At 46.0% G+C, this 27,472-nt stretch overlaps 1 protein-coding gene across 2 annotated transcripts; it reads left to right on the forward strand.

The window, feature by feature from the left end:
• The first annotated feature begins 1,221 nt into the window (after nt 1-1,221).
• Nucleotides 1,222-25,696, forward strand: SMYD1 (SET and MYND domain containing 1). 2 transcript variants are annotated; one of them, XM_082282353.1, is made up of 10 exons: nt 1,222-1,651; nt 10,178-10,354; nt 10,998-11,211; nt 12,625-12,755; nt 14,508-14,546; nt 17,213-17,405; nt 20,790-20,882; nt 21,988-22,151; nt 23,668-23,836; nt 25,260-25,696. In XM_082282353.1, the coding sequence occupies exons 1-10, from the start codon at nt 1,515-1,517 to the stop codon at nt 25,416-25,418; spliced, it is 1,476 nt and encodes a 491-aa protein (XP_082138479.1). In that variant the 5' UTR covers nt 1,222-1,514; the 3' UTR covers nt 25,419-25,696. The 2 variants fall into 2 exon arrangements, with proteins under 2 accessions (XP_082138479.1, XP_082138480.1); XM_082282354.1 differs by lacking the exon at nt 14,508-14,546.
• Nucleotides 25,697-27,472: the final 1,776 nt, after the last annotated feature.

Raw genomic sequence — 27,472 nt, forward strand, 5'->3', positions numbered from 1 at the left:
CTGGTGGCTCTGGGACAGCTCTGGCCTTCCTCAGGAGGAGTGGAGGTGTCTGGCTGTTTGTGGAAGATACTGCTCATAATCACATGAACAGCCAGATCACCCTGAATTTATGGAGCTGTGGATTGATACTGTTTGTGCTTGGCACACGCAGGCAGGCTGTAAGACAGGGTATTTATTATGATACCAGACTTCATTTGCAGGCAAGGAACATTGCCAGAGGCTTTTAGCAAAAGGTGCTGAGCAGTTCTGTGTCTTGAAGAGCCTAGTGGTACTTCCCACTGCCTTAGAAATGTAAAGGATTTATTTTACTGCCACAGGATGTACAGGATTTACCCTCTTTATTTCTCTGCATCTTACTTTTGCTGTTAACCAGGCAGATTTTTCTATGCAGCACAGAGATGTGGGAAGAGGTTTGCAATCATTCTTATCTGCACAGTGCTTAGAGATGGAGGAGGAAACAGCATCAGGTTTCCTTGAGGTGGAGGGTGAGATTATCAGCAACTAGCCCAGTGAAGTCCTACTAAATGATAACAAAGTGCTGAATGGCAATCTGGGCTGGGTTCAGCTTTCACAGTGAGGTTCACTCCTACATATGATGGCCTTTTCTTGTGTCTCTCTGAACTTGCACTGGAACAGACAGTAAAGCCACGGCCTTGCTGCTTGTGACTTTAGTCTCTCTGGTGGACCCTCCTTTTCCACTCAGGTGGCTCAGATGCTCTTCCACAGCTGAGCACTGGAGGTGGGGACAGCTCTCAGGTGCTGTTTCAAACAGGTTTAGTGCATCCAAGATGGTGAGAGGATCTAAGATGTCCTGCTTGTTCCTGCAGTTTGTGCTGAACTGTTGGTGTCCTTCCAGCTCCTTCCACACTGCTCTGTATATGTGCTGCCACTGGCATTTGGGAAGTGAATTCCTCTTTTCCTGGTGGTGACAGGATGCTGGGAATGTCAAGGCACGTGTTTCTCTGTTATCCCTGCCTCTAAACACCCTGTCCATCTCTTTGAGGGTAAAAATAAAGCAGCTTTATTTGATTTCTGGAAAAAGCCAGACAACAGTGCAGGGGTCAGAAAGAGGCATCCCAGCCCTCCCCATCCCACTGTCTCAGCTGTTGCTTCCTGAGAGACAGAAGCATGTGGTCGCTAAAAATACCCTGCAAAGAGAATACACTCTCCCTCCAATGGGAGAGAATAAATTAAGCTGAGTTGTAATATACACAACTTCTTGTGGTTGGGAGAAACTTTTCCCAACGTTTTGGAGAGGGTTTTCCTAATGAAGCAGAAATCCCAGCCCTGTCCCATCCCTGCATAGGTCGGCGATATTGTGCAGAGGATCTCTGGCTCCTGCCTCCTCTGCTCCCACCCCCTTGCCCTCCTATGGGAATCGATGTGGCCAGGGGTGGGGGGAGACCAGCCCTCCTCTTATAAGCGTGGCCTTGCAGCACGTCCAAGTTGATAGGAGTGACGGGAGATTTGGCTTGCTCCAAGATACCCACCTCCCAAGCCTTGGCGTCCCTGGGATGACCAAAGGAGGAATGGAGTCAGTGGAAGTGTTCACAACTGAAGGCAAAGGCAGGGGTTTGAAAGCCCAGAAGGAATTCTTGCCTGGGGATGTCATCTTTGCAGAGCCAGCCTATGCAGCCGTGGTTTTTGACAGGTAAGAGAAAAGCGCTTGTAAAACTCAGAGCGAAAGTACTCTCGCTGCAAAATTTCATCCGACTGGTTGTATAAAAGTTTGGAGGTGTCTGGATGACATCAGAGAAGGGATCGGAGGGAAGTCAGAAGCACTTCTCTAAAGACACATTCACAGCTTGTGTCCTTCCCGGGGCTCAGATCAGCTTTTTCACTTTTCGTATGGTGCAGTTTGTTTCCAGGGCGTGACCTTGCGAGGCGCTTGGTAACCTTTTAGAAATGCAGTGAAAGTTGCATGTATTCAATGCCTCACAAAACCAGCCCCGTGCTACACTGCAGTGAACTGCTGGGAGTTAGTGTAATTCAGGTGCACAGGAATCTCAGACTGACTTTGCTGAAGTCTCTGATGGGAAATACATGATAAAAATGAGTTCCATTGTGCTCTGCTCACGTGTGCCATCCCCAGCTGCACTTGCAGCTTCATCACCTGCTGCCCACAAGCTAGGAGGTGGTGGGGGTCAGCAAGTGACTCTGTTTCTGTTACGGAGATTTAGTATTTACTGCTGGCTGAGCTAACTGGAGACAAGTGTCTGCTTTTGCTCTTTCAAGAGACTGGTTTTAAATTTATGTTCACACTGATGTAGCCACACACTGAGTTCTGGTGCAAGGATATTTTTCTTTTCTGCTGCTTGTTTTAATCACAGCATTCACTCAACCTGCGCTGCTGGTGTGGCTGGTAGGTGCCCACTTCTGCCCTTTGAATTAGTGGGATTCACTTAAATAACCTGGAAGAGAAAAGATGCAAAGAACCAATTTCTATGTTGATCTCCTTTGGGTTAAATCTAAATTAAAGCCTCTGACACAAACGGAATTTGTTCAGCATTATAGCATGCTAACTGAGAATAGAATGTGGCCTGAATTTTTAAACTGAGGACTTAGATGGCAGCTGAAGGTTTCATTCTGAGCTTAGGAAAGTTGTAAGTGTTCTTCAAGGGCATCATGGTGAGTCCTGAGACTGAATTTTTAGCCCCAAACAGCCAGAAACTTTAGTAAATACCCTGTACACTAAGCAGGGCTCTGAGCAATTCTGCTTAACTGAGTTTTCTCTGATTAAATCAGCTCTGTTAGCGAAGTCTGGGACACAAGTAGAGGTCGTGCTGCTGTTTTAACCCCGGTCATCTTGCAGCTGAAGCTGATCAGTGCCACTGTGTGATCTGACAGTAGCAGAGAATTGGGTATTAAATGGAGAGAGCAAGAAATAAGTTTTTTGTGTCTTTCACTGTTTTCTTGTCCTTTAACTGTCAGTGGGTGAACATGATTATGAATCTTTGCCATAGCAAGAATGACACCTTTAGTTTTTATTTTAATATGTCATTGCAAGAGCTCACATTAAAAATGTCATTTTTCACTTTAAAATGTTGAGTTCTTGAAGTCTTCACCCTGAGCTCAATTACAGGAGTTGGTGACAAAATCATTTCTCCTTGATGTGTCCTTTTAGATCTCGTACTTCAGTTTCACTCGTGTCACTAGCTGGAATTTTGTGATGATTTTCTTCAGAAGTGCCTATGGACAATTATTTCTCTCATATGCCTTATTAAAAATACTTTTTTTTCTTAAACCACTGAAACATTTAGACTTTTGATGGTGGGTTAAAAACATTTTTTGTTCTGTGTGAAATGTTGCACCATGCATAGAGCAGAGCTACCCATGCTGAGGAGCTACAGCTTTGCTGCTTTTTCAAATGTCACTTATGTAACATGAGATAAGGGCAGAAGTTATCACTGCATCAGCTCTTAGACTGCAGACTGTGTTTTAGGCTGAGGTTTCCAACAGAAAACCTCAGATGGGGGGAAATGTGTTTCCCTGCTTCCCTCCCTTCCTCCCCATGCTGGGCTTGTTTAGCTCCCAGAGGGCAGGTCTAGAGGTTGAGCAGCAAGGAGTCAAGGTAAACACAACCCTTCTCTGCAACTGTTGTGCAATAATAATGGATTCATACCCTCCTGTGACACATTTCACCCCAAAGCACTGAGTATAGGTCAGTGGTGAAACGCAGACCCAAAATCTCCGAAAGAGAAGAAATGTTGATTAGTGCTTGGCATGGCATAGCCTGGGCTGAGATGTAATGGAAACACACATTTTTCTTGTGGAAATCACCCTGATGCTTTTCTTACACACCCAGGGCTTTGGTTTTAAAGGTACCTCCTACTGCTGTCCCAGGGTATTCAATTGCATCAAGCCTCATTGAATTGATTTCTGTCAAAGAAGGGTTGCCTGCATCCTAGTATTCTTTATTCCTGCAAGAATAAATCCACCCCTGGCCATGGCAGCTGATTTTACCCTGAAAGAACTGCTGTTGTCTCTGCATGGATGAAGAGTTCAGGGAAGAGGCATGTGCTTTTCTTTGTCCTCAAACACACATGTATAGGTCCTAAAATTGGTGTCTATTAAAAAGGGCCTCAGCATGCACAGGCAAACCCAAAATCCAGAGTCCCTCATCCTAACTTGACTCAGTATCTCCCATGTCTTGCTGAAAGCACTGTGTATGTGTACTATGGAAAAGGGATTCAACTATGAATGATTGCTGGGTTTAAGTGTTTGGCTCAGGTCCTACCAAATATGTGACCCTATTTTCCAGAGATCTCAGCTTTCTTCGTGCATAAAGACCACACAGAAGCACCAGAGTGCAGAGCTGGTCTCTACTTTGCAGCCCTTTGAAGAACTCAATCCTTTGGGAAGTCTGTTCCCAGTCTGTGGATGTTGACCCCCTGATTTTGCTGTTGAAAGCTATATGGAAGGCAGTCGTACTGCAGAGGTCAGTGATCTTCTGTGTGGCTGCATAGGACATGCAGGCAAAGCAAAGGTCATTTTGAGATTAGCAGGAGCAGCCCTACAGAGATACAACACAGTCATGCTCTCTAAAACACAGCTTGAAATGGAAATCAGGCTGGGATATCAGCCACAATTTACCTGGCCAATAACCAGGTAGTCAAGTTTAAAGTCAGCAACAAGTTACACGTGGGAGCTTTGACAAGCTGCCAGGCAAATAAAATGTGATATCTGTACTTACTGCCCAGAAAGTCAGACCTCAGGGTTGCTGTCACTGCTGGAAGCTGCTTGGAGAGGCTCTTCCAGGGCAACTGGATATCACAGCACAGACTTCAGCCTGACTTATGTATGTAGGTAGAGATAGATGCACAGAGAGATGCAAGGAGCTGTTGAAGCAATTTGGATCTGAGGTTGTCACCCCACTGCACTTTATAGGTGTCTGTCTTCCAGTAGAAGGCTGAGTTTGAGAAGGTGTGGAGATTTTATTTTGCTAGGAAAAGGAGAAATGTTTTCTTTGACAAAACTCTATCATCAGATGTCCCTGCAGAGCCTGACACTGGACTCCTGTGTCCAGACAAGTGAATCCAACACTAAATGCTGACATAATCAATGGAACCCTATAATGTGCAGTGAACACAGACATCTACCTTTGAGCTGAATGAATGAATCTACCTTTGAACTGAGTGTGGTGGTGTTACCTCTACTCCGACACGGGGTACAGATGAGCACATCTAGGTGTCTAAATCTACAGGCTGCATCCCACTCTGGAAGCCCCTGAAGGTCACAGGGACCCTGGAAGTCCCTAAAGTCATGAAGGCTGGTGAGGGCTTGTACTCTTCAGACCAATGATGGTCATCTGAGCAGCAGTTTCTTACACAGTGTCAGAGAGTTTTAATCTAGAAGTACATAAAACTCAAAGAAAAATGAGGTTCCTATAAACATCAGTCTGCTCATAGTTAGATTTTAAGGCCAGGGTATGACTCACTAGGCTAACCCTGGTCATTGGAGGAGGGGTTGGACTAGATGACCTTTAAAGGTCCCTTCCAACCCAAACCATTCTTATTTTATGATTCTATAACTTTGTCCCTTAACCCAGTGTTTACTGGATGTTGACTCCTGTATCAAGCCTGTTACTTCTACCTGAATGAGAGGAGGCTGCTTAAAGGGATGGTGAATACTGATTAAAAGGGGGTGCAGAACTCTGTGTGATTTCCAGGATAAAGCGTAGACACAGCCTGATCTCTGTTTGATTCAGCCTTGCTGTTATCAGCTGAAATATTGCTCTGAAAACACCGTCAGGCCTGCTTTGCTCTGAAGTAGAAGCAGAAAGCTGGAAATACATCCCAAGCAATTTTTTTGCTTTTGTTGCAGTAATTTTTCAATTTGCAAAGCCTCTGAGCCTCTCACTGAAACTTTCTCTAATCCTTCCTCCCTCTTTGCTGTCTCCTTGAAGAACCCAGGTCTCCTTTCCTCTGTCACCTTCATGGTGACAGCATTCCCAGGGCCTGGGCTCAATGTACTGTATGGGACCTTCTCCTCTGACACATCAGTTGGCTCTCAAGCCTGTAGGAGCTTACATTTCCTATAAGCAAGGGGATGCCTCATATGTCTCTGTCAGCCTTTGCCAAGAGAAGGTTTGCTCTTTAACCCGCGGGGTTTGAGGGACAGTAGTCAAGGAAAACAGTGTCATGTTGTGGAAAGCCAAGATCATCTGAAGATCTGCTGGATGAGTGATCTGCAAATTGCTAAAAACTGACATCATGCAATTTTTGCACTTCTTTTTGATGTATGAAAGAGGCTGAAAACATTTTCCGAGGAAACATGGGGAGCTCTGTTATTGTAGTTGAAATGACCTAGAGATACAAGAAATCAAAAATTTTCCATAACAGCATGACTGAAAAGATTGTGGGAACAAATTCGCTGAGTTGATACTGATAAAAACTGAGAGCTAATGTGATCATATTCACATTTTTAAAAATGTTCTGGGGTTTGATTTCTTTATTATTTTCTCATTTGTTCAAAACTTTAAATAAAACCTGGGAGAAAACCTAGCTTTTTTTTAAAGGAAACCTCCCCCACACCTCTAAGAAGAGGCTGGAAAATCTTGTAATGAAAGACTAAAAATAAAATAGTCAAAATTTATTCTAAAATAAATCCTCCACTCAAATCAGAAAAACTAGGATATGTCATCCCTGACATTTTAAAGGAGAAAATACTAAGGTCAAACCCTTTTTAAAGTAGCAAACCCATTCTTATGCTAATAATTAATCTTTAGGTAGCAGGTGCATTTCCTTAGGCTGTTGTTTTTAATGAAGTGTTGCAGCCCCTGCTTTGAAAGCCAAGGAGACTTTGCCTACATCTTAAGCTGTTCTTATGCTGTTCTCTGTAGCAGACTGAGGAGAGAGTTGCCCTGCCAAGCAATAATAAGTAGGACTTAGGTGTAAGTTAGGCCATCTGTGTGTATCACCTGTGATGCACAGAATAGCATGAACCCACGTTAAACAGTTTGTGAGCTACTCACTGTGTCCATCAGCTACTCAATGAAATCTTCCTCTGTTCTTTGCCCTAAAGCCATCTCACCTGGCTTTTCCAGGCCAATGAATGAGATGTTGTGGGTGCTGGATGGCAAATGTTTGGGTTGTGCATGTCTCAGAGATGAGGCTAATACATTTCCTGTGACAGTGCTCAGCCCTCTGTCCTGGCAGGTCCAACAGACCTTAATCTGTCTGAATCCAGTCCAAGCAGTCACAAGAGACATTTGCTTCTTCTTGTTTCACTGCGAGCCGTGCTTGCAGGAGCCATGGTTTAGCTGTCAGTGCTGTTACCTCTTGCATTTGTTGGCTGGCACACTGAATCACTGCTTTTGTCCTTTAATCCTGCTACACCCAGGATTAGCTGTGGTTGTGCCTCTCACCTATGTAACTCCAGAGCACGTGAGCCCTTCAGAGTTCAGCTCGGCTGATGCTTGGGTGGGAGGCCAAGGAAACCTGAGTCTCCCCAGAAAGTCATTCAGTGAATCTGTCAGTGGCATCTGCCCTCTAAGTCAGTCCCAAATCCCTGACCTGGCAAGCTTGTGATGGGCTGGAGGCATCACTGTAGTAAGGGAGATCCTGCTTTTGGGCAGGGTGAGAAGCAGTTCTCACTATACGTGGAAGAGGGCAGTGATCACCTCAGAGGCCACGGCGTGCACAGACACAGCAGAAAGCAGTTGTGTTGTTGTGTGGTAAAGCAAGGGAAGCTGAGCAGCAAGAGCCAGGGGGTTCAAACCTCCAGGGTTCCTGGGTAGGTGCCACAGCAGAAGTCACCTCCCCAGGGTTCTCCCCAGGAACTTTGAGGCTGCCTGGCCATGCAGCATCCTGATGTGTGGATGTGGGCTGCTCTCTGTACTGGGAGGAGAGGTCTGGGATACCTGAAGCCATTTTGGGTTGTGTTAAACACTTTCTAGACCAGACAGAGGTTTTACAGACCAATGATTTCCACAGGCAGAAATACTTAAATTTAATCTCAGGCTGCTTCACTCGGAGAACCTTAACACTGCAGAGAGAGGAGGCTGTGAACACTGCGAGCCTTTGGTGTCTGGGTGTTGTCTGTCTCCAGGACAGATGGTATCAGAACCCAGCCAAGGGAGATCCCCACTCTGCCATTCCCTTTTGGCCCATCCAGCTCTGAGCTCCTCTGACACAGCAGGAGTTTGCACAACTGCCAAGGGGCACCTGGGGGATTTAGGTGCTTGCAAATGCTTAAGCGATGTTAGTTGAAGATTTAGGCAACAGATCTCAAATACTTGTGTCTCCTGACTCTTTTACTGTTCCAAGAGTTGAGCCCAGGTCTCTGGAGTCCTGGTAACACACTGTATCAATAAATCCAGTCTTGTTTGACACCATTTTGGGGCATGGAGGATCCCATAATGGTTTTGTAAGAGATGCAGTATTTCTTACACCTGCCAGTCAGATTAGCCACGAGTAATGTCTCTGCAGTTTCAATACCACATGGGCTGTTCCTTTGCTTTCTCAGAAAGTCTTGTATAACTTTTTTAGTGCATTTCTGCATCTCCTCAGAAATGAGGGATTTCCAGAGCTGGTGGTAGGTTCTGCCAGCCAGGTTTGCTTTGGAAAATCTGGACACCCTGTGCAATAAACAGCAAAATGCAAAGCCAGCATTTCAGTATTTTTTGGTTCTCAGGGAGCAAACTGAGGGGAGAGAAGCACCTGTTGGAGGACTTGGGTTTTTCTGCACCATGCTCCCTTCCAACCTGTCATTCCTCTCTACAAGGAAACTTCTTTTTTTTTTTTTTTGCTTTCTGACTGCCCTTAAAACACCCCAGTGGCAGGAGGGACCCCCATTCCCCATGTGAGATATCTCCCTGTGCTCTCCCTGTGCTTCCTGGCACGACGTAACCATGTGGGTTTTATCAGCTCTCTGGCTCTGCTTTGCCTTACAAGGAGTGTAATCTCTCTTGCACCTCTCTGTCCCCCTGACCTGACAGCTGACAGAGCACAGCCTCACATTTCTCACCAGCTCTCAGCTTTTCCATTTGACAAAGCAGAGTTGGCTGCATCCCCCGTCCCAGACGTGCTTCCCCCTGCCCCATCCCAGGTGCTTGCCTTGCATTGGGCTCCCTCCAGCACTGCTCACTTGCCTAAACCTCATTTTCCAAACCTCATTTTCCAAACCTCATTTTTGCACATGGTTTTGTCTGCTGGGGGTCATCCTGCTTTTAAATCAGTAGCCCTCTTTATCCTGCAAGAGCCAAGGCACACGGTAGATTATGTCAGCAGCTCACATATTTTCAGAGAAAAGAAAATGCATTTTAAATGGACTGTGATATAAATATGCATATATATGTGTGTATATATATATATCTATGGGTATAGTAGAGAGGCAGGACAGTCTTTGGGCTGCATTCTCCGGGACTGTGAGTCTGATTCCTGCTTGTGACATATCCTCCTTATGGGATCATCAATAATTTTTTTATTTCCTCGTGCCTCAGTTTCCCCATTCTGTGTTATGGACAATGATAAATGTGCCCTAGACCATGAAGCCTCTGAGGTCCCTGAGCTTTTTGCAGTGAGGAGAAGCTCCCTTCTGGCACCAGCAGTGGCTGAGTGATGGGAATTTAAATTCTCCTGTACTGTAAAGCCTGGCTGGAGGCCCAGAAGAAGTGGGCGGTTGCCTGGAGAAGCAGACAGCTGGAGACACCAAATCAGGCAGTGAAAAGCCTTCTCTAGCAGCAAGGGGAAAGTCCCAAAATTTTTTGGACAGGAGACGAAAGTGTCTCCTCCTCCTTCTCAGTGAATTAAGTTCTAAGAGCAACAGCTGGACATGTGAAGGGGCTTATGGGGGAGGTTTTCCCTCAGTCTGGGACCTTGGACACTCTCAGAGGGAGGATGTGAGGTCAGATTTCTTCAGCAGTATCCTCTGACGCACCCCTCCCTGGGTCTGGGTTATAGTTACACGCATACAATTGAAATCCTCTTTTGAATCCCCCAAAGATGAAATATCCCTTTTGAAGGGGTCCCAGTTACTCCATGACCATTTAACTTACATCAACAGCACTGGGCAAGAACACAAGGATGAAGCTGGGTGGGATGTTTCTCCATCCTCCCCAAAAATCATGAAGAGTCCATTTTAGTGGCTGCAGGGAGCCCAGGGGTGCAAAGCTGGTGGGATCTTTGCTGGGCAGAGCTGGCCCTCGCTGATCCAACGTGTCCTTCTGTCCTTCCAGCCTGATACACGTCATCTGTCACACCTGCTTCAAGCGGCAGGAGAGGCTCCACCGCTGTGGGCAGTGCAAGTTTGCCTATTACTGCGACAGGACCTGCCAGAGAGCAGCCTGGCTCAACCACAAAAATGAGTGCTCTGCCATCAAGAGGCACGGCAAGGCACCCACCGAAAACATCAGGTGACAGCTGGCCCCGGCAGCCTGGGAGAGGACAGGGCATCCCGTGGCAAGGAAGAGCTGGGTGGCCTGATTTGGGCAGGGTGAAGGTGGGAGAAGATTTAGGAAAGTCCAAGAGCATGCTTGAGGTGAAGGGATAGGGACCTGGATGAGCATCAATGGTGCAAAGGATGTGCTATTTTTTTCTCAGTTCTGTGCCCCAAAAACTCTGAACATGGTGAGGCAAACCCACCCTGGATAGTTTAGAAGGTGTGGGAAACTGGGGAGTAGGTGGAAAAGTGAAAGAGGAGATGGGCTCTTCCCCAAGTTGCCTATAGGATACATTAATTTGTCTTCATGTTCTGGCCCTACCATAAGAAAATGAGAGGGATCCTCAAGGAAATGGGAGCATTTGTGGAGGGCTTGGGACCTGGGGGCCTGTTGCACTTCTCCAGGTGAGAACACAGGTGCCGGGACAAAACCCTGCATATCTCCCTTTCCTTCAGAAGGCTGGGGATGGTGACCATCCATCACCCATCTGATGCTGAGCCTGTCTCAGTCAGTCTGCCTGCACACCCTTTCCCGCTCCAGGAGATGAATTTTGATGGTCCTTTGTTCTCTCCTTGTGGTGGTGGTGCTGTAACACCTGCTGCTGTCTCGTGGCCAGGCTGGCTGCCCGCATCCTGTGGAAGATCGAGAGGGAGGGCAGTGGGCTGTCCGAGGGCTGCCTGGTGTCCATTGAAGAGCTGCAGAACCACGTGGACAGCTTTGGCGAGGAGGAGAAGAAGGAGCTGCGCATGGACGTGGAGAGTTTCCTGGAGTTCTGGCCACCCCACTGCCAGCAGTTTGGGATGCAGTTCATCTCCCACATATTCGGAGTGGTATGTTAGAGGGGTGGGAGCGCAGATGGGGGAGGGTTTGTAATGCCAGCTTTTGGGAGGAACTCTCCAGCAGGTCTGATTTGAGGATGGGTGACTTCATCCCATTCCCCACCTGCTTCTCCTCTGCACTGACACTGGGAAACTGAGGCATGGCGAGGGCTGAAACATTTTGGCTGTCTAAACATGCAGACAAATGGTTTGCTGAATCATAGGTGCTGCCTTTTCATCACAAGTCCCGCTGGGCATCTCTCTGCACCTGGGAGAGCTGAGAAAATATAAGTATGTTTTTAGTAAATAAATCTAGAATATATTTGAATATAGCAGATCTGTTTTAGTAAATACATTAATATCTATTCATACTGTGTGCATTTAATTTTTTGCATAGCCGTAATATATAATAAAATCAGTAAAAAATACTCAATACATTTAATAATATCCATTACTAACTTGTTAACTACAAAGTTTTGTTCTCAGTGTAGCAGGGAGGGAAATTCCAGTTAAGGCTGAGTTGCTCTGCTCCCAGCCCTGGGTATCCCTGCACTATCCCCTCAGCTCCCAACACTGCCAAGAGGAGACACATGCTCTGCTCACCCCTCTGCAGGGGCTGCTGTGCAAGACAAGCTGGCCTTTGCCAGTCCCAGTATAGGGAGAGGACACAGCATCCTTTGGTACCCACACCACAAAGAAAATCCAGTCCACTGGACACAGGGAGACCCTACGTGCTAGTGACCAGCACAGCTTCTCTGTGGAGAAGCAAGGAAGTACCGAAAATCTACAGAATCAGTTCACAAAGGAAATAAAACTATTAACCGGGTAAAATAATCAGTGACTGAGTTAATCATTTCCTTTGGTTTATTCTATCACATTTTCTCTTTGCAGATAATTGTTTATGCTTGTGACTGAAAACTGTTCTGTTCATATGTGATAATAGTGTATTATATAGGAAAGTAAAATAATTCAGTCTTGGAATATATGTCATGCAAAAGTCATCATTCTGAAAATTCACAGCAAAGACTAGTAGCTGCTTTTTATGAGCTTTGAGGGCAACCCAGCAAACATAACTGATAACCAGGTTGAATGCAGCAGTAAAGGTTAATTTCTAACTGATACCTGTTTTCATGAGTGTGAACTTTGCTTTCTGCTGGAATTGCCTCAAAATCATTTTCCTGTGACCTTTTTCTGAATTATTTGCAGGAACCAAATATAAGGAAATCAATGCACGACCAAACCAAATTTATCTTAGACCTCCCAGGTGAACACTGACAGCAAATACTCCATAATGTTTACTCAGCTCTGCCTTGGGCTGGTCCTTCTGCATGAGTCCTGCTTTGCTTCTCTTGATGCTTTATCCCGACTGGAGTGTTTCAGCTTTTTCTCCTTTAATGCTTCTTCCTGCCTGTGTTTTGGGACTAGATCAGCTGCAATGGCTTTACCCTCAGTGACCAAAGAGGACTGCAGGCTGTTGGTGTGGGAATCTTCCCCAACCTCTGCCAGGCCAACCACGACTGCTGGCCCAACTGCACTGTTGTCTTCAACAATGGCAAGTGAGTGGATTTCTTTCGTTTGGTGCAGCAGGCATGCATCCTAACAGGCAACTCAGCAGGCTTTGTCACCCCCAGAGTCAGGTCCCTGCCCCAGAAAATCTATTCATTCTTATTTCCTTCACTAGCTCAGGAAAAAAAGCCCGAACAGTGTTTTCTTGCTAAAGACAACCTGGTTTCTCTCCTTGTTATTTAAAAAATTATCATCTGATGCACTGACAAATACACCAGATTTGGCCTCAAATCCAGCAACCAGCAAAGAATTTTTCCCTGGTTTCTTATCAGTTTTGTAATTAGACTCAAAATAGGTAGATAAAGTAGTGAGTAGCTGTTTAACTCACCCCTCATATTGAAGCTTCATTTATAGATAGTTAAGGAGTAATTCCATGTAGTAAATTATTAAGAATTATTCTGAGTCCACAGTCCAAGAGTTTCTCATAACCGAAGCTTGCAATCAGCTGTGTATCAGTATCTGCTGGTGTGTTTATAACCATTCCTAACACAGCCCCCATCCGGTGAGACTGTACCATCCCAACTAATCACTGATTAACTCTTTAGCAATGGGACCTTAATGACAGAAGTGTTTGTTATCTGCAAGCAGAGTCACCTGCGAGTGCAGGATGCTCTCAGCCTCTGGGCATTCCCCATTCCCACCCAAGTCCTGTAAGAAAACCTCTGCAGGACAAGTGAGATGGAATAACATTCAGTGGGAAATGCAGGGATGTTTCAGCAGAGCTGGGAGTGGAGGTAGCCCACAAGAGGAGTGCTCTGCCCTTCCCAGTTTCCAAGCCATGGCAGGTATAAACTGCTGTTGATTCAGAAAGTTGCAGTGTGTGCAAGACATTAACTGTGGGAAATTGCTTGCCAGAAACTGCACAGCCACAGGATTTCCTCTGAACTTTCCACCGTGATTTTACAGCTACCTGTCTTTACTAAACTTTAGTGCTCTAATTTAACCCCCCCATCCACAGCCACTCCTTTTTTGACTAACACATTGCTTCTCCACTCCAGTTATCACTGCTGGTTTTCCCTGATAAAACTACACTAGCATTTACCAAGCAGTTGGTAAACGAGCCAAGAGAAAACAAAACTGCATTAGGATTATTACCTTGGTGGGAAATACGGTCTGATCCAAAGTCAGGTTGGAGTCTGTACTGTGATATCTAGTTGCCCTGGATTGGATCCATAGTGGGGTGGTGGAAGAGCCACTCCAAACAACTTCCAGCAGTGGGGCAGGTAACCAGCAGTGATAACAACCCTGACTTTCTGGGTAAGTACACGAATGGCATTTATTTGCCTGGCAGCTTGTCAAAGCTCCCACATGTATCTGGTTACTGACTTTAAACTTGACCATCTGGTTATTGGCCAGGTAAACTATGGCTGATATCCCAGTCTGATTTCCATTTCAAGCTGTGTTCTAGAGGGCACAACTGCTGATGTCAGCGGAGACCTTTCTGTGCAGGAGATTTAGTTCCTGCCAAAAGTCAGGAGCAGGTTTTGCACATTCCCTGACCTAGACCACTCCTAAACTCACAGTGCCAGGGCAGCTCTTCATCAAGTCCTCTATGGCCCAGTGATGGACAGTTTGGTCCTGGCAGCTGCATAGCCAAAGGGAAGCTCTCATGCAGTGCCACAGGAGCCAGGAACAGAAAACTCCCTTGTCTCCTGTCAGTACAATGTCCAGTGCTATGCCATGTACCCATTTTATTCGTTGTTGTATGTGTGTAAACCGCAGGTGTTTGTTTTGTCTTTCAGTCATGAGGCTGTAAGATCAATGTTCCACACACAGATGAGGTGGGTTGGTCTTGAAAGCATCATTCTCCTCCCTGTGCCCCTCATGCCCTGTGTTTAATGGAAAAGATGCAAAGACCCCAAGGGGCTCCCTCTGTTTGCACCAAATTTCACTTTCCCTGTTTTCTAAACTTCCCTCCTCCCCTGTGTAAAGCCCCACTAAACCCAAACCTCACTTAACTCTGCATTTTGTAGTAAATTAGAATGATAGTGGTAATACTATGACTGTCTTCCCCAGGGTGAATTCCCTGTCTGCCTTCCCACCCTCTCCCTTGGCTTCCTCTCTGTCAGTATTTCCCCTCTCCACTCCTCATTTCTCCTCCCCTGACCATGGCAAGAGCATCAAAATCAGAACAAGGTCTCGCTAATCTTGTGCAGCCCAAAATAAAACCTTGCATATTAGGAGATGAGAAATGACTGTGCTACTGACACACTAAATACTCCACGTTTCTTCTGCAACAAACTGTGCCCGAGGAATGTGTTGCCTACAGTAGAAGTACCATGAGATGTAGGTTTCAATTCCTTTTTATCATAATCCATGATTAATGTTCCACCTTTTAATGATGCCACTGTTACCTGATCCAAACTAAATAAATCACAAAAATATGTGCAAAAAAATGTCCCTGCTTAACTCATGGCATTTGGTATATTATAATCAGTGTTCTTAAGGGGACACTGTTGTGTTTTAAAATTTAATTTCAAGCAGGCATGCAGTTTCCTCAAAGAAGATGTGAAATACATTTGAAGTGCTCTTCTTCACAATTGAATCTTATTCAGTACATTATAGATAGGGCCATAAAAAATGGGGCAAAAGTTTCACTTCTGATTAGCATTGCTATTTGGGGCAATTTGAGTTTTGAGCTATCAGGCACTCTCTGTGCCTGTGCATGCAGCTATCAAGGTCCCTGCTGCTCATGGCAGACACTGGGGAAAGAGCCCTGGACAAGCTCAGTGGTGTGCTCCTGGCTGACAGTGGCTCTTTAACTACAGTATTTAAAATATGCCATGTGTTTCCTGGCTTACCCCAAAGGCAATCAATCCCCTCCACACAAGGGATGGCTGCTTAAAATACTCCTACAGTGCTTGGGCTATCAGGGGCATCATGAAAATCAGAGGCTTGCTTTTGCTTCTCTGGTTGCATGACTCACTTCAACGAGCATCCTGTTAAGTGTGAACAAGAATGTTTATAGTGTAAACCTTTAGGATGGCAATTGCTCTTTTTTATGCACTTCCTCCTGGAGGAGCAGGTTGCACCTCTCTCTGTCTGGCATTTTCCCGTGGTTGTGACATGACTAATAGCTGCCCTTTGTGACAATGGCATGTTTAGTGATAAATTTTGTACAAAATATGTTGCTGTTATGACAACACCCAGAGAAGGTCAAGACCAGCTGAGGAGAGGAATTTTGACAGCAGCTTTAGCAGAGCTGGAAGACTCAGAGCAACACCCATGGTGCTGAGAGCCTGTAACAGGGATTCCAAGGGAAATAAAAGGGAATTACAGGAGAACTACAACCCCTTTGCAAAATCATGATCACAGAGAATAAGTCATGTCCTCCCCAAAATACTTACTTTTAATGCACCTGGTGATACCTGTGAGTCCTCTGCCACCTCTGCCTTTAGTGAGGCTTTTGTTGGGTTCCACCTAAAGCACCTCATGTTCAGATGGGAGCCAGCAGGTCCCCCTGAGGTCCATCTCAGGGCAGACATGGACATTAAACACATTGTTGAGCTCACTAGTAGTTGGGAGACGAGATGGACACAGAAGAGTCACCTCACAGTTTGTATTTGATGGATTTTTTCCCAATTCTGGCCAAATTCTCCAGCATGTTTAGCCCCTGCAGCTGAGAGATGGCCCAGAGTAACTGGGAGATTCAGTGTGTAGAGTGAAACAGCACAGGAATAGTTCTGAGTGCCCACATTATTTAAGACCTTTTGCAGGGAATGACATGACAGAAAGGCAGGTACAAAGGTCTGGCTTTCCAAATCCTGTCATCAGGGGCTTGCCGTGGATTTCAGTAAGAGACTGGCAATTGAATTGTGGTAATAGGTCAAATGAGCTATTTGAAAATAGACTCTTTCCAGATAATTATTTCTAAGCTTTTATGTGGAAATGCATGAACATGGTGAAGGCATCTCTTATGCAGCACCCAGGGGGAATTTGTCTTAACTTTTCAAAGTGAAAACAATACTGAAGGCAGCACAGCTCGGGATCTGGGAGTATATCCAGGGGTGTGTGGGTAGCATGCAAAGCAGTACTTAAAAAAAGACCCCAAATCCAAGCTGAGCATTTTGGTGTATATTTCTGATCTCAGTGGGGTTTTTTTCTGGTGACATCTCCTGCAACAAAAGTTGATGTCTAGGTTCAGCCCCCATCTGGATAAATTAATGAAGCCATAACCTGTTTATAGCTCAGACCTTTACATATCCCTGCCAGGGACTTGCAGAGGGGCAGGAAAAACTGGTATGAGTGTGTTCTTGCTCTGTATTCAGTCAACCAGACTGCTGTTCACCTCTGCACTGCCTCCCTGAAGACTTCAAGCAGTGCCTTAGGGCGAGGGCTCACCTCTGCAAGGCAGGGCAGGCCACAGGATTTGTTCCTGATGGCTCCGTGGCTCCACTTCTGCTTCTGCTGCTTCTCCAAGTGCGCATCCCACCTCCTCTGCCCTCAGGATCGAGCTGCGGGCTCTGAACAAGATTTCTCCAGGGGATGAGCTCACCGTTTCCTACGTGGATTTCCTCAACCTGAGCGAGGAGCGGCGGAAGCAGCTGAAGAAGCAATATTACTTCGACTGCACGTGCGAGCACTGCAAGAAACAGCTCAAGGATGACCTGATGCTGGCAGTGAAGGCAGGGGAAAGCAAGGTATGGTTCGTCCTGCTGTGTCCAAAGCCAGTGGTGGCTGCATCTCCTCCACCAAGGTGTCTGCAGGTCTCCAGGACTGTGGTTTCTCAGCACGGGGACACTATAGGAACAGAGTCAGATTTTGGCAAAAGCATGACTAATGACAATAGGTAAAATGAGAACAGAACTAAACTTTGATTGGACACACCACCAATTCAAGCCCACCATGCAAGGCCAGCTTAATCCTTATTATGCGAGATAAGTGCAGTTTTTAATTTAAAAAAGCCCCCAGAAGGTGCCTTTAACCTAAAAGTCCATCAATAGACAGAATGCAAAAATACTGGAAAATTAGGTCTAGAGCTAAGAAAAATGCTGGCATTTAGATCGTGGTTGGGTGGTTTCTTTGTTTGTTGGTTTGTTTGTTTGTTTGTTTGTTTTCTGAGAAACTGCAAGGGAATCTACATTTTGAGCAGCAGAAAGAGAAACGTGTTGCAGGTGATTGTGGTGACAGGACTGTTTGCTGCTGAAGCTCTGTGGTTTGTACCATCACACCAGCTCCAGGAATGTGGGAAGCCTGAACATCCAGTCCCTCTTTGCAAAGGCCTGTCACAGGGAGTTTGCACCATCGCTTGACGTTTTTGTGTGGTTGCTGTGGGCAGATGGACTGTGAGGAATTAACATGTTTAAGTGCTCATTTTTAAGTAATCTCTCTTTTCCTGGGAGGTCTCACAAGTCATCGAGCAGGAGGGTATAAGGCTGTGTCTTGCTGTTGGCAGTGGGAAGTGCTCCTTGGTCAACTGCTCCAGTTTATGAGTTTGCTGGCAGCTCTAGGAGTTTCTTTTTAGTTCCTCTACCCAAGGATATAATTGCTCATAGGTTTGTGCTCTCTGGCAGTGTTAGCTTGGGGGGTTTTCCTCCTGCAAGCCTTATAAAGTGTATAAGGGAAGGGAAAGCAAGGCAGGGCAATTAAATATATCATCAAGTCATTGATCTGCACTGTTGAGCAGTCACACCATGAATCACAGTGAAGCCCAGGGAATGATGTGGAGCAGGTGGGAAACCAAACAGAAAAGGTGGGATGAGGAAATGTGACCTCAGACCAGCAGTGCCATCAGGAGAGGCCCAGTGAGAGGCACCTTCCTGGAAAGGAGCACAGAACCCTCAGCCTCCCGCTCAGGAGGTGCCAGGAAGCCAAGCTCAGTCTTGTAACTCTTCTTTCAGAGAGATGGCAGCCAGGAAAGGCTGATTATTACAGAGTGTAAATCTCTCCTTGAGAAAGGTTTAGAGAAATATTATCAAGCTGATATAAGGGAGCTCCCTTATGGGAGATAGGACATGGGATAGAGGAGGCCCTTTCCTTGCTGGGTCAAGTTCTCTAGTGCAAAAGACCCTGCTTTATAACTCCATTTTAAATTATCAAGCTTCATCTTACAGCTAATCCTGGCTACTGTACTTTTCCACTTACAATATAAAGCTGTCCCAGAGCTCAGTTCTCTGATGCAGAAGGATTTTTTTCTGGCTTTCTGCAGAAATATTTTTGAACACATTCCCCAGTAGACAGCATAAAAAGATTCCAACTCTCATTCAACACCTGCTATCAAGCCTTGACTGAACAGTGAAACCATAAATCACAGAATGATTTGGGCTGGAAGGGACCTTTTAGACCATCTCCTTCTGTCTGCACCTTCCACTAGGGATGCACCTTTTGGTGAGCATTAGAGGTGCTGTGTGGCACACAGCAGGAAAACACATGCTTCTGGGGGAATGTCCTCCACAACCTGAAGTGCTTGTGCAGAAAAAGCCTGTTGGCATGCAAGGTGCATGATTTCAGCTATTAAAAATACACCCCATCCACAGACAATAAGGATCCAGGCTGACCTCACCCACAGAGCACGTCGGCTGGGTCGCATTTCCTGAATGCAGGGTACGCTTGCCTGGGAGCAGCAGCGCTCACAGCTGCTTGGAAAAAGTGCTAGGAATACATGGGAGATTGACAGCTTCCATCCTCAACAGCTGCTCCGACCTCCAGTCCTTCACCTCTTCCAAAGAGTAGCAAAGTTCCCATTGTTTATAATGGTAACAGACTTACAAGTCCAGTAAAGGCAAGGGAGGATTTTTATTAGACAAAGCCACCATGGAAATGCTGTTTAAGGTCCCTATTCTGGGAGTCTTGACTCAGACAGCCCAGCACTGATGTTAACATTGCCTTTGGATGTACTCTGTGCCCCAGGGTACCCTGTGTGCTGCTCAGACAGCTGCCCAAATCTGATTAGCTACAATAGCTTCACTATAAGACTATAGAAAAATAAATCATAAAACAAACGTATCCATAAATAGATGGGAGGTAAATGGCTCTGAAAACTACTGGTTTTCCCTCAATACTAAACTTTGAAGAGGATTTCCCAACTAGATGAATTTCAGATTCCTCAAAAGTCTAATTGACCAGGTGTAGGAAAAAAGACAACAGGAGAGTCCTATAGTCCTACAATCTTTGCATCCTTCATTGGAATGTTGGGTCTCTGCTTTTGATCTACACCCAGAGGTCCTTCCTGGCTGCTGGCTCTGCTGTGTGTCTCCACACCAGGCTCTTCCCAAAAATTCCTGGAGTCACGTGACTGTGGGCTGATTTCAGGTGTCTCATTTGTGAAAAGGAAGGTCATGATAGCTAGAATAGATGGAAAATGCAAACTTGAAGGGCTCAGAGAAGCAGAAGATGAATGGTTGTGCTGGATATTATGTTATATTTCAGTATTAAAGCAAGAAAGAAGAGACAGCTAATTATGAGCTCATTAGTGTTTTGACAGGTGTTCCTAATGTGCTTCACGTCTCTAAATGCATGGTGAAACACAAATTTCTTTGAGGTGTGCAGGAAAACACATTTCCCTCTCTGGGTGCAGCTGGAATCTGAGCTCAGCCATCTTAGGTGTTTGGAACTAATGACAGCAATTCTCAGGGTAGGTAAAATTCAGGGATCTTTCCTATTCCACCCATCTCTGACTCAAGAGCCTCATTTCTCTCAAGCAGCTGTACTAGGAACACCTGATACTCACCAGCTGGTGGCTTTCACAGCCTCTTTGGTATCTCACAAGACCTCTCAGTGGCAGGGTGAATTTCCAGAGGGGAGGAGTGGCAGGGAGAGTTGAGGAGCCCAGTCACACTTGTCAGAGACATGGCCACTACCCTGACGGGCAACACTCTCGCTGAAGTCAGCAGGACCCATTTCAGCTCATTTCAGCTTTGAGCAGGTCTGAGGGACACGCTGGTACTTTCATCCAGCAGTAGGAATTGGGTGATGTGGGAGACATCCCACTAAGCTGATTGGGGCCAAGCACGCTTTCAACCAATATATTTTGGAAGTGTGAGGCAGTGTGTTTTCCTCATTGGTTTTCCTAATGTTGTCCCCAGCCCTCTGCAGACACGGTGAAGGAGGTGATCCAGCTCTCCAAGGACACGCTGGAGAAGATCAACAAGGCCCGCATGGAGGGACATTACCACGAGGTGAGTCCTGGTCCTTCTGCTCTCTTGCTGCACACACACTGCCCAGGAAAGCAGGCCTTGTCCCCCTCTACATTTGGGATTTATGGATGAAACAACCTCCCCATTGCTGCAACCTGAATATCCCCATGTGCTTCCTGCTCTCCTGGAAGCTCAAATTGAAGAAGCTGACACTGGTTTCTGCCCTCTGTAAAGGACAACCGTGTCTGAGACATCCCAGACTAACTTCTTTTGTAGTGATTGACACAAGGAGATTCAGGTGACTTCAAGAACCTCTGACTGACACGGGTGTTGAACCAAGGGCCTCCTGGCGAAAATCATGAGTTACAAGGCAGGTGTAAGAAGTCAGCTCTGCCAGGTAGCCTCACAAAAAGAAGGACAGTGGGTTTGAGAGTGGGACAAGACTGTCAGGGGTCTTTGCCTTTGTTGATCTCTTCAGCACCTTGTGTTGCTCATTTGTCAGGTGCTGAGAATAGGTGTGTGGTTTGGTAGAAACGTGTCCCATCTGGGGCAACAAAGGCAATGGGTGACAGAGCTCAAGTAATTTCTTTTTTTCTCCCTCTTTTGCTCACCCAGGAAATATTTAATTGTTCTCCTCAGAGAGCACTCCAGGTTGAGTAACAACCTGTGGGTTTTAACTGTCTTTGGGAAAAGGCTGAAGCCTAGAGCAGAAATCAGGACACTGAATCACGGCATGGAACAGTGCAGCTCTGTGTCTCCAGCCCCAAGGGGTCATTGAGAGTATTCCTGTCACCAAGTGCTTTCAGGAGGCTGGGTGGATGGCACTGGGGTGCAAGAGTCCTGTAGGCACTTGGTACCTGACAGTACCCAGCCTCCTGGAGTCTTTCTTCTGAGCAGAAGACATCACGTTTTCCTCACCAGTTTTACGAGTGTAACCTTGGAGAGAAAACTTTGAGTGCCAATCATTTTGCTAGGCTGATGTTTCTTAACAAATCAAAGCACATCCTCTCTTCCCCAACCTTCACAGAGGCTGACTTGGCCTCTGGGACTGGTAAGGACTGTCCAAACCACAGGGCTTTGGTGTGGCAGCTTCAGGCCCAAAGTTGCTTGGACTTACCCTTCCTCTCCCTGCTTCCTCCACGCTCAGGTTGTGAAGCTGTGCCGTGACTGCCTGACAAAACAGGAGCCTGTGCTGGGGGACACGAACATCTACCTGCTGAGGATCCTCAGCATTGCCTCCGAGGTGCTCTCCTACCTCCAGATGTTTGAGGAAGCAGCTGACTATGCCAAGAGGATGGTGGATGGCTACCTGTGCGTCTGTGCCCTACTTCTGGCAGCTCTCTGTGCTCATGCAATGTTAAGCTGTGTGTTACAGGAGTAGTTTTCTTAATCTGCTCCCATCAAGGCAGTGGTGATGAAATTCAGATGGGGACTTTTTTGTACCACCAGACAGACAGAGACCCCTTCTTAAATGCACAAGAGCTCCCAAACACCTTGATGTACTAAACTGGAACTGGCAAATGGTTTAGGAACATCTTTCATTAGCCTTTTTGTTTGGTCTCAGAAGCATCTCAAGGCTGCCCTGATAGCAAGACATAGAGCCTGGGTGCAGGACAGAGAGGCTGTGACTGCAGGAGATGGCCTGTTCCCTGCACCCTGCAGGAAGGAGAGGTCAAAGAGGAAAGAGAAGCCATGTCAAATGGCTGTCACTCAAGACATTCCCTCACTCCTGAATAGTACATGGGTTTTGTCTTGGCTAATTCTATAGTCCTGTGCTAAAAGCTCAGTGAGAATAAAGAAATTCAGATTTAGTTCACATAGATCCAGGGTAAATCTCACGTTAAAAATTATGTGCTTTATTATTACTGAGGTTTTATGACAGGAATGATGAGTATTTGACAGGAAAAAAAGAAAAATAATGGAAACTGTAGAGAAGAGAGAAAAGCCCAATTCATCGTATCATTCACTCTCCTGCTGAGACCATCTCACACTCATTGCCTGTCTCTTAGGTCAGTTCTACTCCAAAAAGCCTGTGATATTTCGTTCTTTTGCAGAGGGGTGACAGAGCCACCTCCCTGGCTTGCAGGCCTGACAAGCAACTTCATGTCCCAGCCCTGGCACTGAACTAATTGACTGACACAGAGGAAATTACTTCCCCTCCGTGTTCCTCAGTTTCTCAGGCCACGGTAGTTTCCCTTCTTGCTTTAAGTGCCAATTCAAAATGCCAAATAAGCCCTTGAGGGCAGGTTTTCAGCTAAGTCCAAGCAGCTTCTAACTCTGCTTCAGCTTTTAAAGTTGGATGCAGAGGAGCGGTTTCAGTCTTCCTGCCTTAGGCACTGACAATTCCCAGGTGTAGGGATGCATCTGCAGAGGGTGAGATGAACATTTCTGGAGTTTCTGGAACCACCTGTTTCTCTTCCCACTTTGAATGAGAAACTGGTGATTTTTGCATTTTCACTGCTCCAAGTGTGTCAAGTTAAGTTGGTGCCACCTGAGCTGTGGGGTCAGATCTGGGTTCTGTTTGTGCCAAAATAATGACAGAGATTGGTGTTCTCTTGGCATAAGATGACAGACCTTGGCTTTCTGCAAGCCAGGTGTTGAACTTTCCCAGTTCACATCCCATCTTTCACAACTCGTGCCCCTGTACAGCTCTGTCCTTGAGTAATGTGTCCCTGACCCTTTCTAAGAAGGGAACATTTCAGGGGAAAAGGCTGCAACAGGCTCTTCACCTGAGTAAACTATCTGCTCTTTGGCAAGCATATCATGTCAATGACACTTTTGGGAACCCAGATTTCTCCTGAACTAAAATTACCCAATGTTTTTCCAGGAAAATATACCATCCCAACAACGCGCAGCTGGGGATGGCCGTGATGCGGGCAGGAGTGACTCACTGGCACGCTGGCCTCATTGAAGCCGGCCATGGCTTGATCTGTAAAGCCTATGCCATTCTCCTGATAACCCATGGACCTTCCCACCCAATTACCAAAGACCTGGAGGTAGGTGTCATCTCCTGTCATCTCTATTCTCTATCTGGGCAAGATTAGAGTCAAGCTGTGGAAACAATCATCTGTAAGGGCTGAGAGATGTATTAAGTGCTGACCGCTTCATACTGGTGCTGTGGCTTTATCTAGATTATGTTATATTTTTCTGGGAAATGCATGTCCTTTCTTATTGGAAATTTTCTTCCCTGAAAAATACCTCTTTTTCTGCACCAGAACATACATGAGAAATGGCAGCTGAGCCCTTGACTCTTCTTTGAAACTTCTGTGCCCAAAGACAGAGCCTCCTATTCTCTCATCAGCCTGATTTCACTGCTCTCAGATGGATGACATTGCAATTTGAGTACATCAAATTACATATGGTGGATGTTTACCACCTGATTTTCTTTACTGGTGTCCACTCTTCTTTATTTACCACTCCCCATTCCTCCTAAGCAGCAGTGTATTTTTTCCTCAGATGACTGATGGCTGCATTTCCTAGCTTAGAGTCAAGATCTTGAGATCCCAGGGAATTACATCTGCTCAGATGTGAGGAATTACTTACAATTTCAGCTGGGAGTCTATCATTTCTTTAGCCTTTAATTCACTTGATGTGACCTGTTGGCTTTATAGCATTCTCCTTTATTACTCCCGAAAAATTATAGGATACCAGATGAAATCTTTTATTGATGTCTTAGTCCTCATATAGCAGAGCTATAACCTTTATTAGTGCAATTTTATATCTTCAGAAAAATTAATATCTCCTACCTCAAGCCAATCTGTTCACTGTTTCCATATGTGTAGCAAAGGATGAGACACAGCACCTCCATTTCTGTGTTTCCTTTCACACTTTAGGAGGAAAATAGTGGATATAAGGCACATGCTTATCTCTGTGCTCCTAAACAAAGGGTTGAATAAATGCACAGAGGGGTGTAAAAATGTATCCTAAAACCCCTTCTGATCCTCTGCTGTAATGCAGCACTAGGAATGACTCTGGTGATGACGAATCCTGGGGTGTAAAGGGTGCAGCTGTGGGACTGAGCATCCCTCTCCTCCCACCTGAGGTGACCCCCACCCTGGTGATGGGCCAGGCCCAGGGTGTGGATGGGAACTGCACTCATTCCCTGGCTCTGCACAGCATCACCTCTAGGTTCTGCATCAGTTTTGGGAACATGAGGCTTCCCAGTAGCCTGTGGAAAAGCTGCATGCAGCAAAGGCTGGTGCCTTCCTCAGTACACAGGCAAATGGGGTTGGAGAAAGAACAGAATATCTGTGTCCAGTCAGCTTTGGTCCTGCTGGTAGGACATCGAGGGCACGGTGCCTCAGTCATTGCATGGCCTAGGACATCCCCTGGGGACAGTGCCTGTTTTCTGGCAATGTTTTATTCACTTGGTTCGAGGTCCCCTGCATCACAGGGTTTGTAACCTGCTGTGTCCCTCAGGTCATGCGTGTCCAGACGGAGATGGAGCTGCGCATGTTCCAGCAGAATGAGTTCATGTATTACAAGATGAGGGAAGCTGCCCTCAAAAACCAGAAGATCCAGGTCATGCCCGAACCCAGCAATGAGAATGCACCAAGCCTCTTCCACAAAAAGGAATAAACCCTGAGCTTGACACCAATTCATGCCTGCTGGGTAACATCACCTGTGGCACTTCCAAACATTGGGAATATGATACAACAGTGTGATATATCCATAAGGACTGTTTCCAGTGGCACAAGTCTGACAGCATGGACCTGCTGGGGGAGCATCCTGAAAAATCTTCAGAGGACTTAAAGCAGAAGAGGTCCTGGCAGAAACAACACTCTTTTTCTATCACTAAGGCATTAAAAATCAAAGCAAAAAACCCTGTTATAAAATTATTTACATTTTCATTGGAAGCCTGTTTCTCTCTAGCCCTTATTCTGAATTCTTTTGTTAAATTTTAATTGATTTTTTCCTAAGGGGTTTTATTGCTTCCTTGGGATAATTTCTTTCCAGTAGTGTCCATGGGATGGTAGAAGTGGGAAGCCAGTTCCAAGAAGTGTTGTGTACACCTGTGGGCAGTGAATGCAAACTGAACAAGACCCACCCAAGGTGGTGTTTTGTGTTAAATGATATTTTTCTGATGAAAAACTGCTGGAAAATGATTCTGCAGCTGGCACAGGTGCAACATCAAACTGCAGGCTCTTTGCAAGTGAGACTAAGTGGAATTCTGACATCAAGATAAGTTAATTGGGATAAATTATTCTCCTTACTTACAAATCAGAAAATGTCTGCAGTGATGGACATGGGGCCGTGCCAGAAGCCACTTGCTGTGGTTTGATGCACTGGCTGTGTGGATTGCTCTAACTGGGCAAGCAGTTTCCAAGGAGGGCATCTACCTTTGCTCACCTTCAGGGTGAGCTGGGGGCTCTGATGCATTTCAGCACCTGCCTTTAGACTTAGGTGCCTAATCAACAAAAAACTGAGGAAAAAGGGATAGTCCATAGATCAGCTGCCAGTGGACAGCCAACAGAACTAAGGAGAAGTCTAATGACTAAAGCTGGATTTCTAGATGAAAAAGGGATTTGCTGTCTCACCATCTGTCTCAAAATCCTACTGATTTCCTGCAGACTTTCAGTGATGTCCAGGAGAGGAAAAGGTTTATTCAAGAATCCCCCACCTGCTCTTCAGCAGCGTAGAAAGAAAACAAAACCAGGGCTTTTCTTCTCTGATGTTTCTCAGTGATTTTGCTGATGTTTCTCCAGATCTGAGTTCACTAAAAACCAACATCTGCTTTTTAGGCACTGTTCAGCTAAGCCCTTCCATTTGTCTGTGAGGTGCCTCTCTGCTGCCCTGTGTGACAATCCATACTGGTTCAGTTCTTGGCCTGAGGATCAATGTTGATCTGTGATATGAAAACCTTTCCTGGGCAGAGAGGAGTCCTGGCAGAGATGCATGTGAGAACAAATTGGTCCTTTGGTGGCATGTGTTGGGGTTTCAGAAGGAGGTGGGGGAGCACTTGTGGTGTTTTCCTAACATCCTGATCACCTTTGAGAGGTTGTAAGAACATCATCCCAGCTAGATGTATCACACAGCCATGTATTCATTTCCCAGTGACAATTCCCTATGATCACCCAAGCACCAGCCTTGGAAAAGGCAGATAAGAGGGAAGAGTTTTCTTTCCTGTGTGCAGCAGAAAACTACATCTCCATTTGGCCTGAAGTGCCAAGCAAGAGCATGGGAGATGAGTTTGCTCCCTCTGTCTACACTGAGAACAACCAGCCCATCTCCTGCCAGGAGACAAAAATCTGTATTTCACCCTGGAAGAAGTGTTTGATTGCAGTTCAACCCAATTTATCAGGAGCAGCTTGGGGTGAAACACACACTGGACACCTGAAGGGAGTTTGTGGCCCTCCTGCTGGTGGGAAGGGGTGAGGAGGAGATGAGGATGGAGTGGCCAGAGCCTATAGGGATGGATCCTACTTCAGAGGTGTGAGGATAAAGACTGCAGCTGCTAGCCCATGCTGGGTGCTTCCTCAAGGCAGCTCTCCAAACAGGATCACTGGCACTTCCTTGACTCCACCTAAACCACCCCATTCTTTGGCCCTGCTGGTCACTCTGGTCACCTTGGCCATGTCTGTAAGGAAAGGGAACAGAGCCCTTTTCCTGCCCAGAGCTCCCCAGCCAGATCA

This window comes from Coloeus monedula, assembly GCF_965178545.1.
Source record: "Coloeus monedula genome assembly, chromosome: 5".
Taxonomy (NCBI): domain Eukaryota; kingdom Metazoa; phylum Chordata; class Aves; order Passeriformes; family Corvidae; genus Coloeus; species Coloeus monedula.

Coding starts and splice junctions, on each gene's coding strand:
- SMYD1 (XM_082282353.1), top strand. CDS start 1,515: ATGACCAAAGGAGGAATGGAGTCAGTGGAAGTGTTCACAACTGAAGGC. Junction 12,756..14,507: donor GTTGTCTTCAACAATGGCAA/GTGAGTGGATTT, acceptor TTTGTCTTTCAG/TCATGAGGCTGTAAGATCAA. Junction 23,837..25,259: donor CAATTACCAAAGACCTGGAG/GTAGGTGTCATC, acceptor TGTGTCCCTCAG/GTCATGCGTGTCCAGACGGA.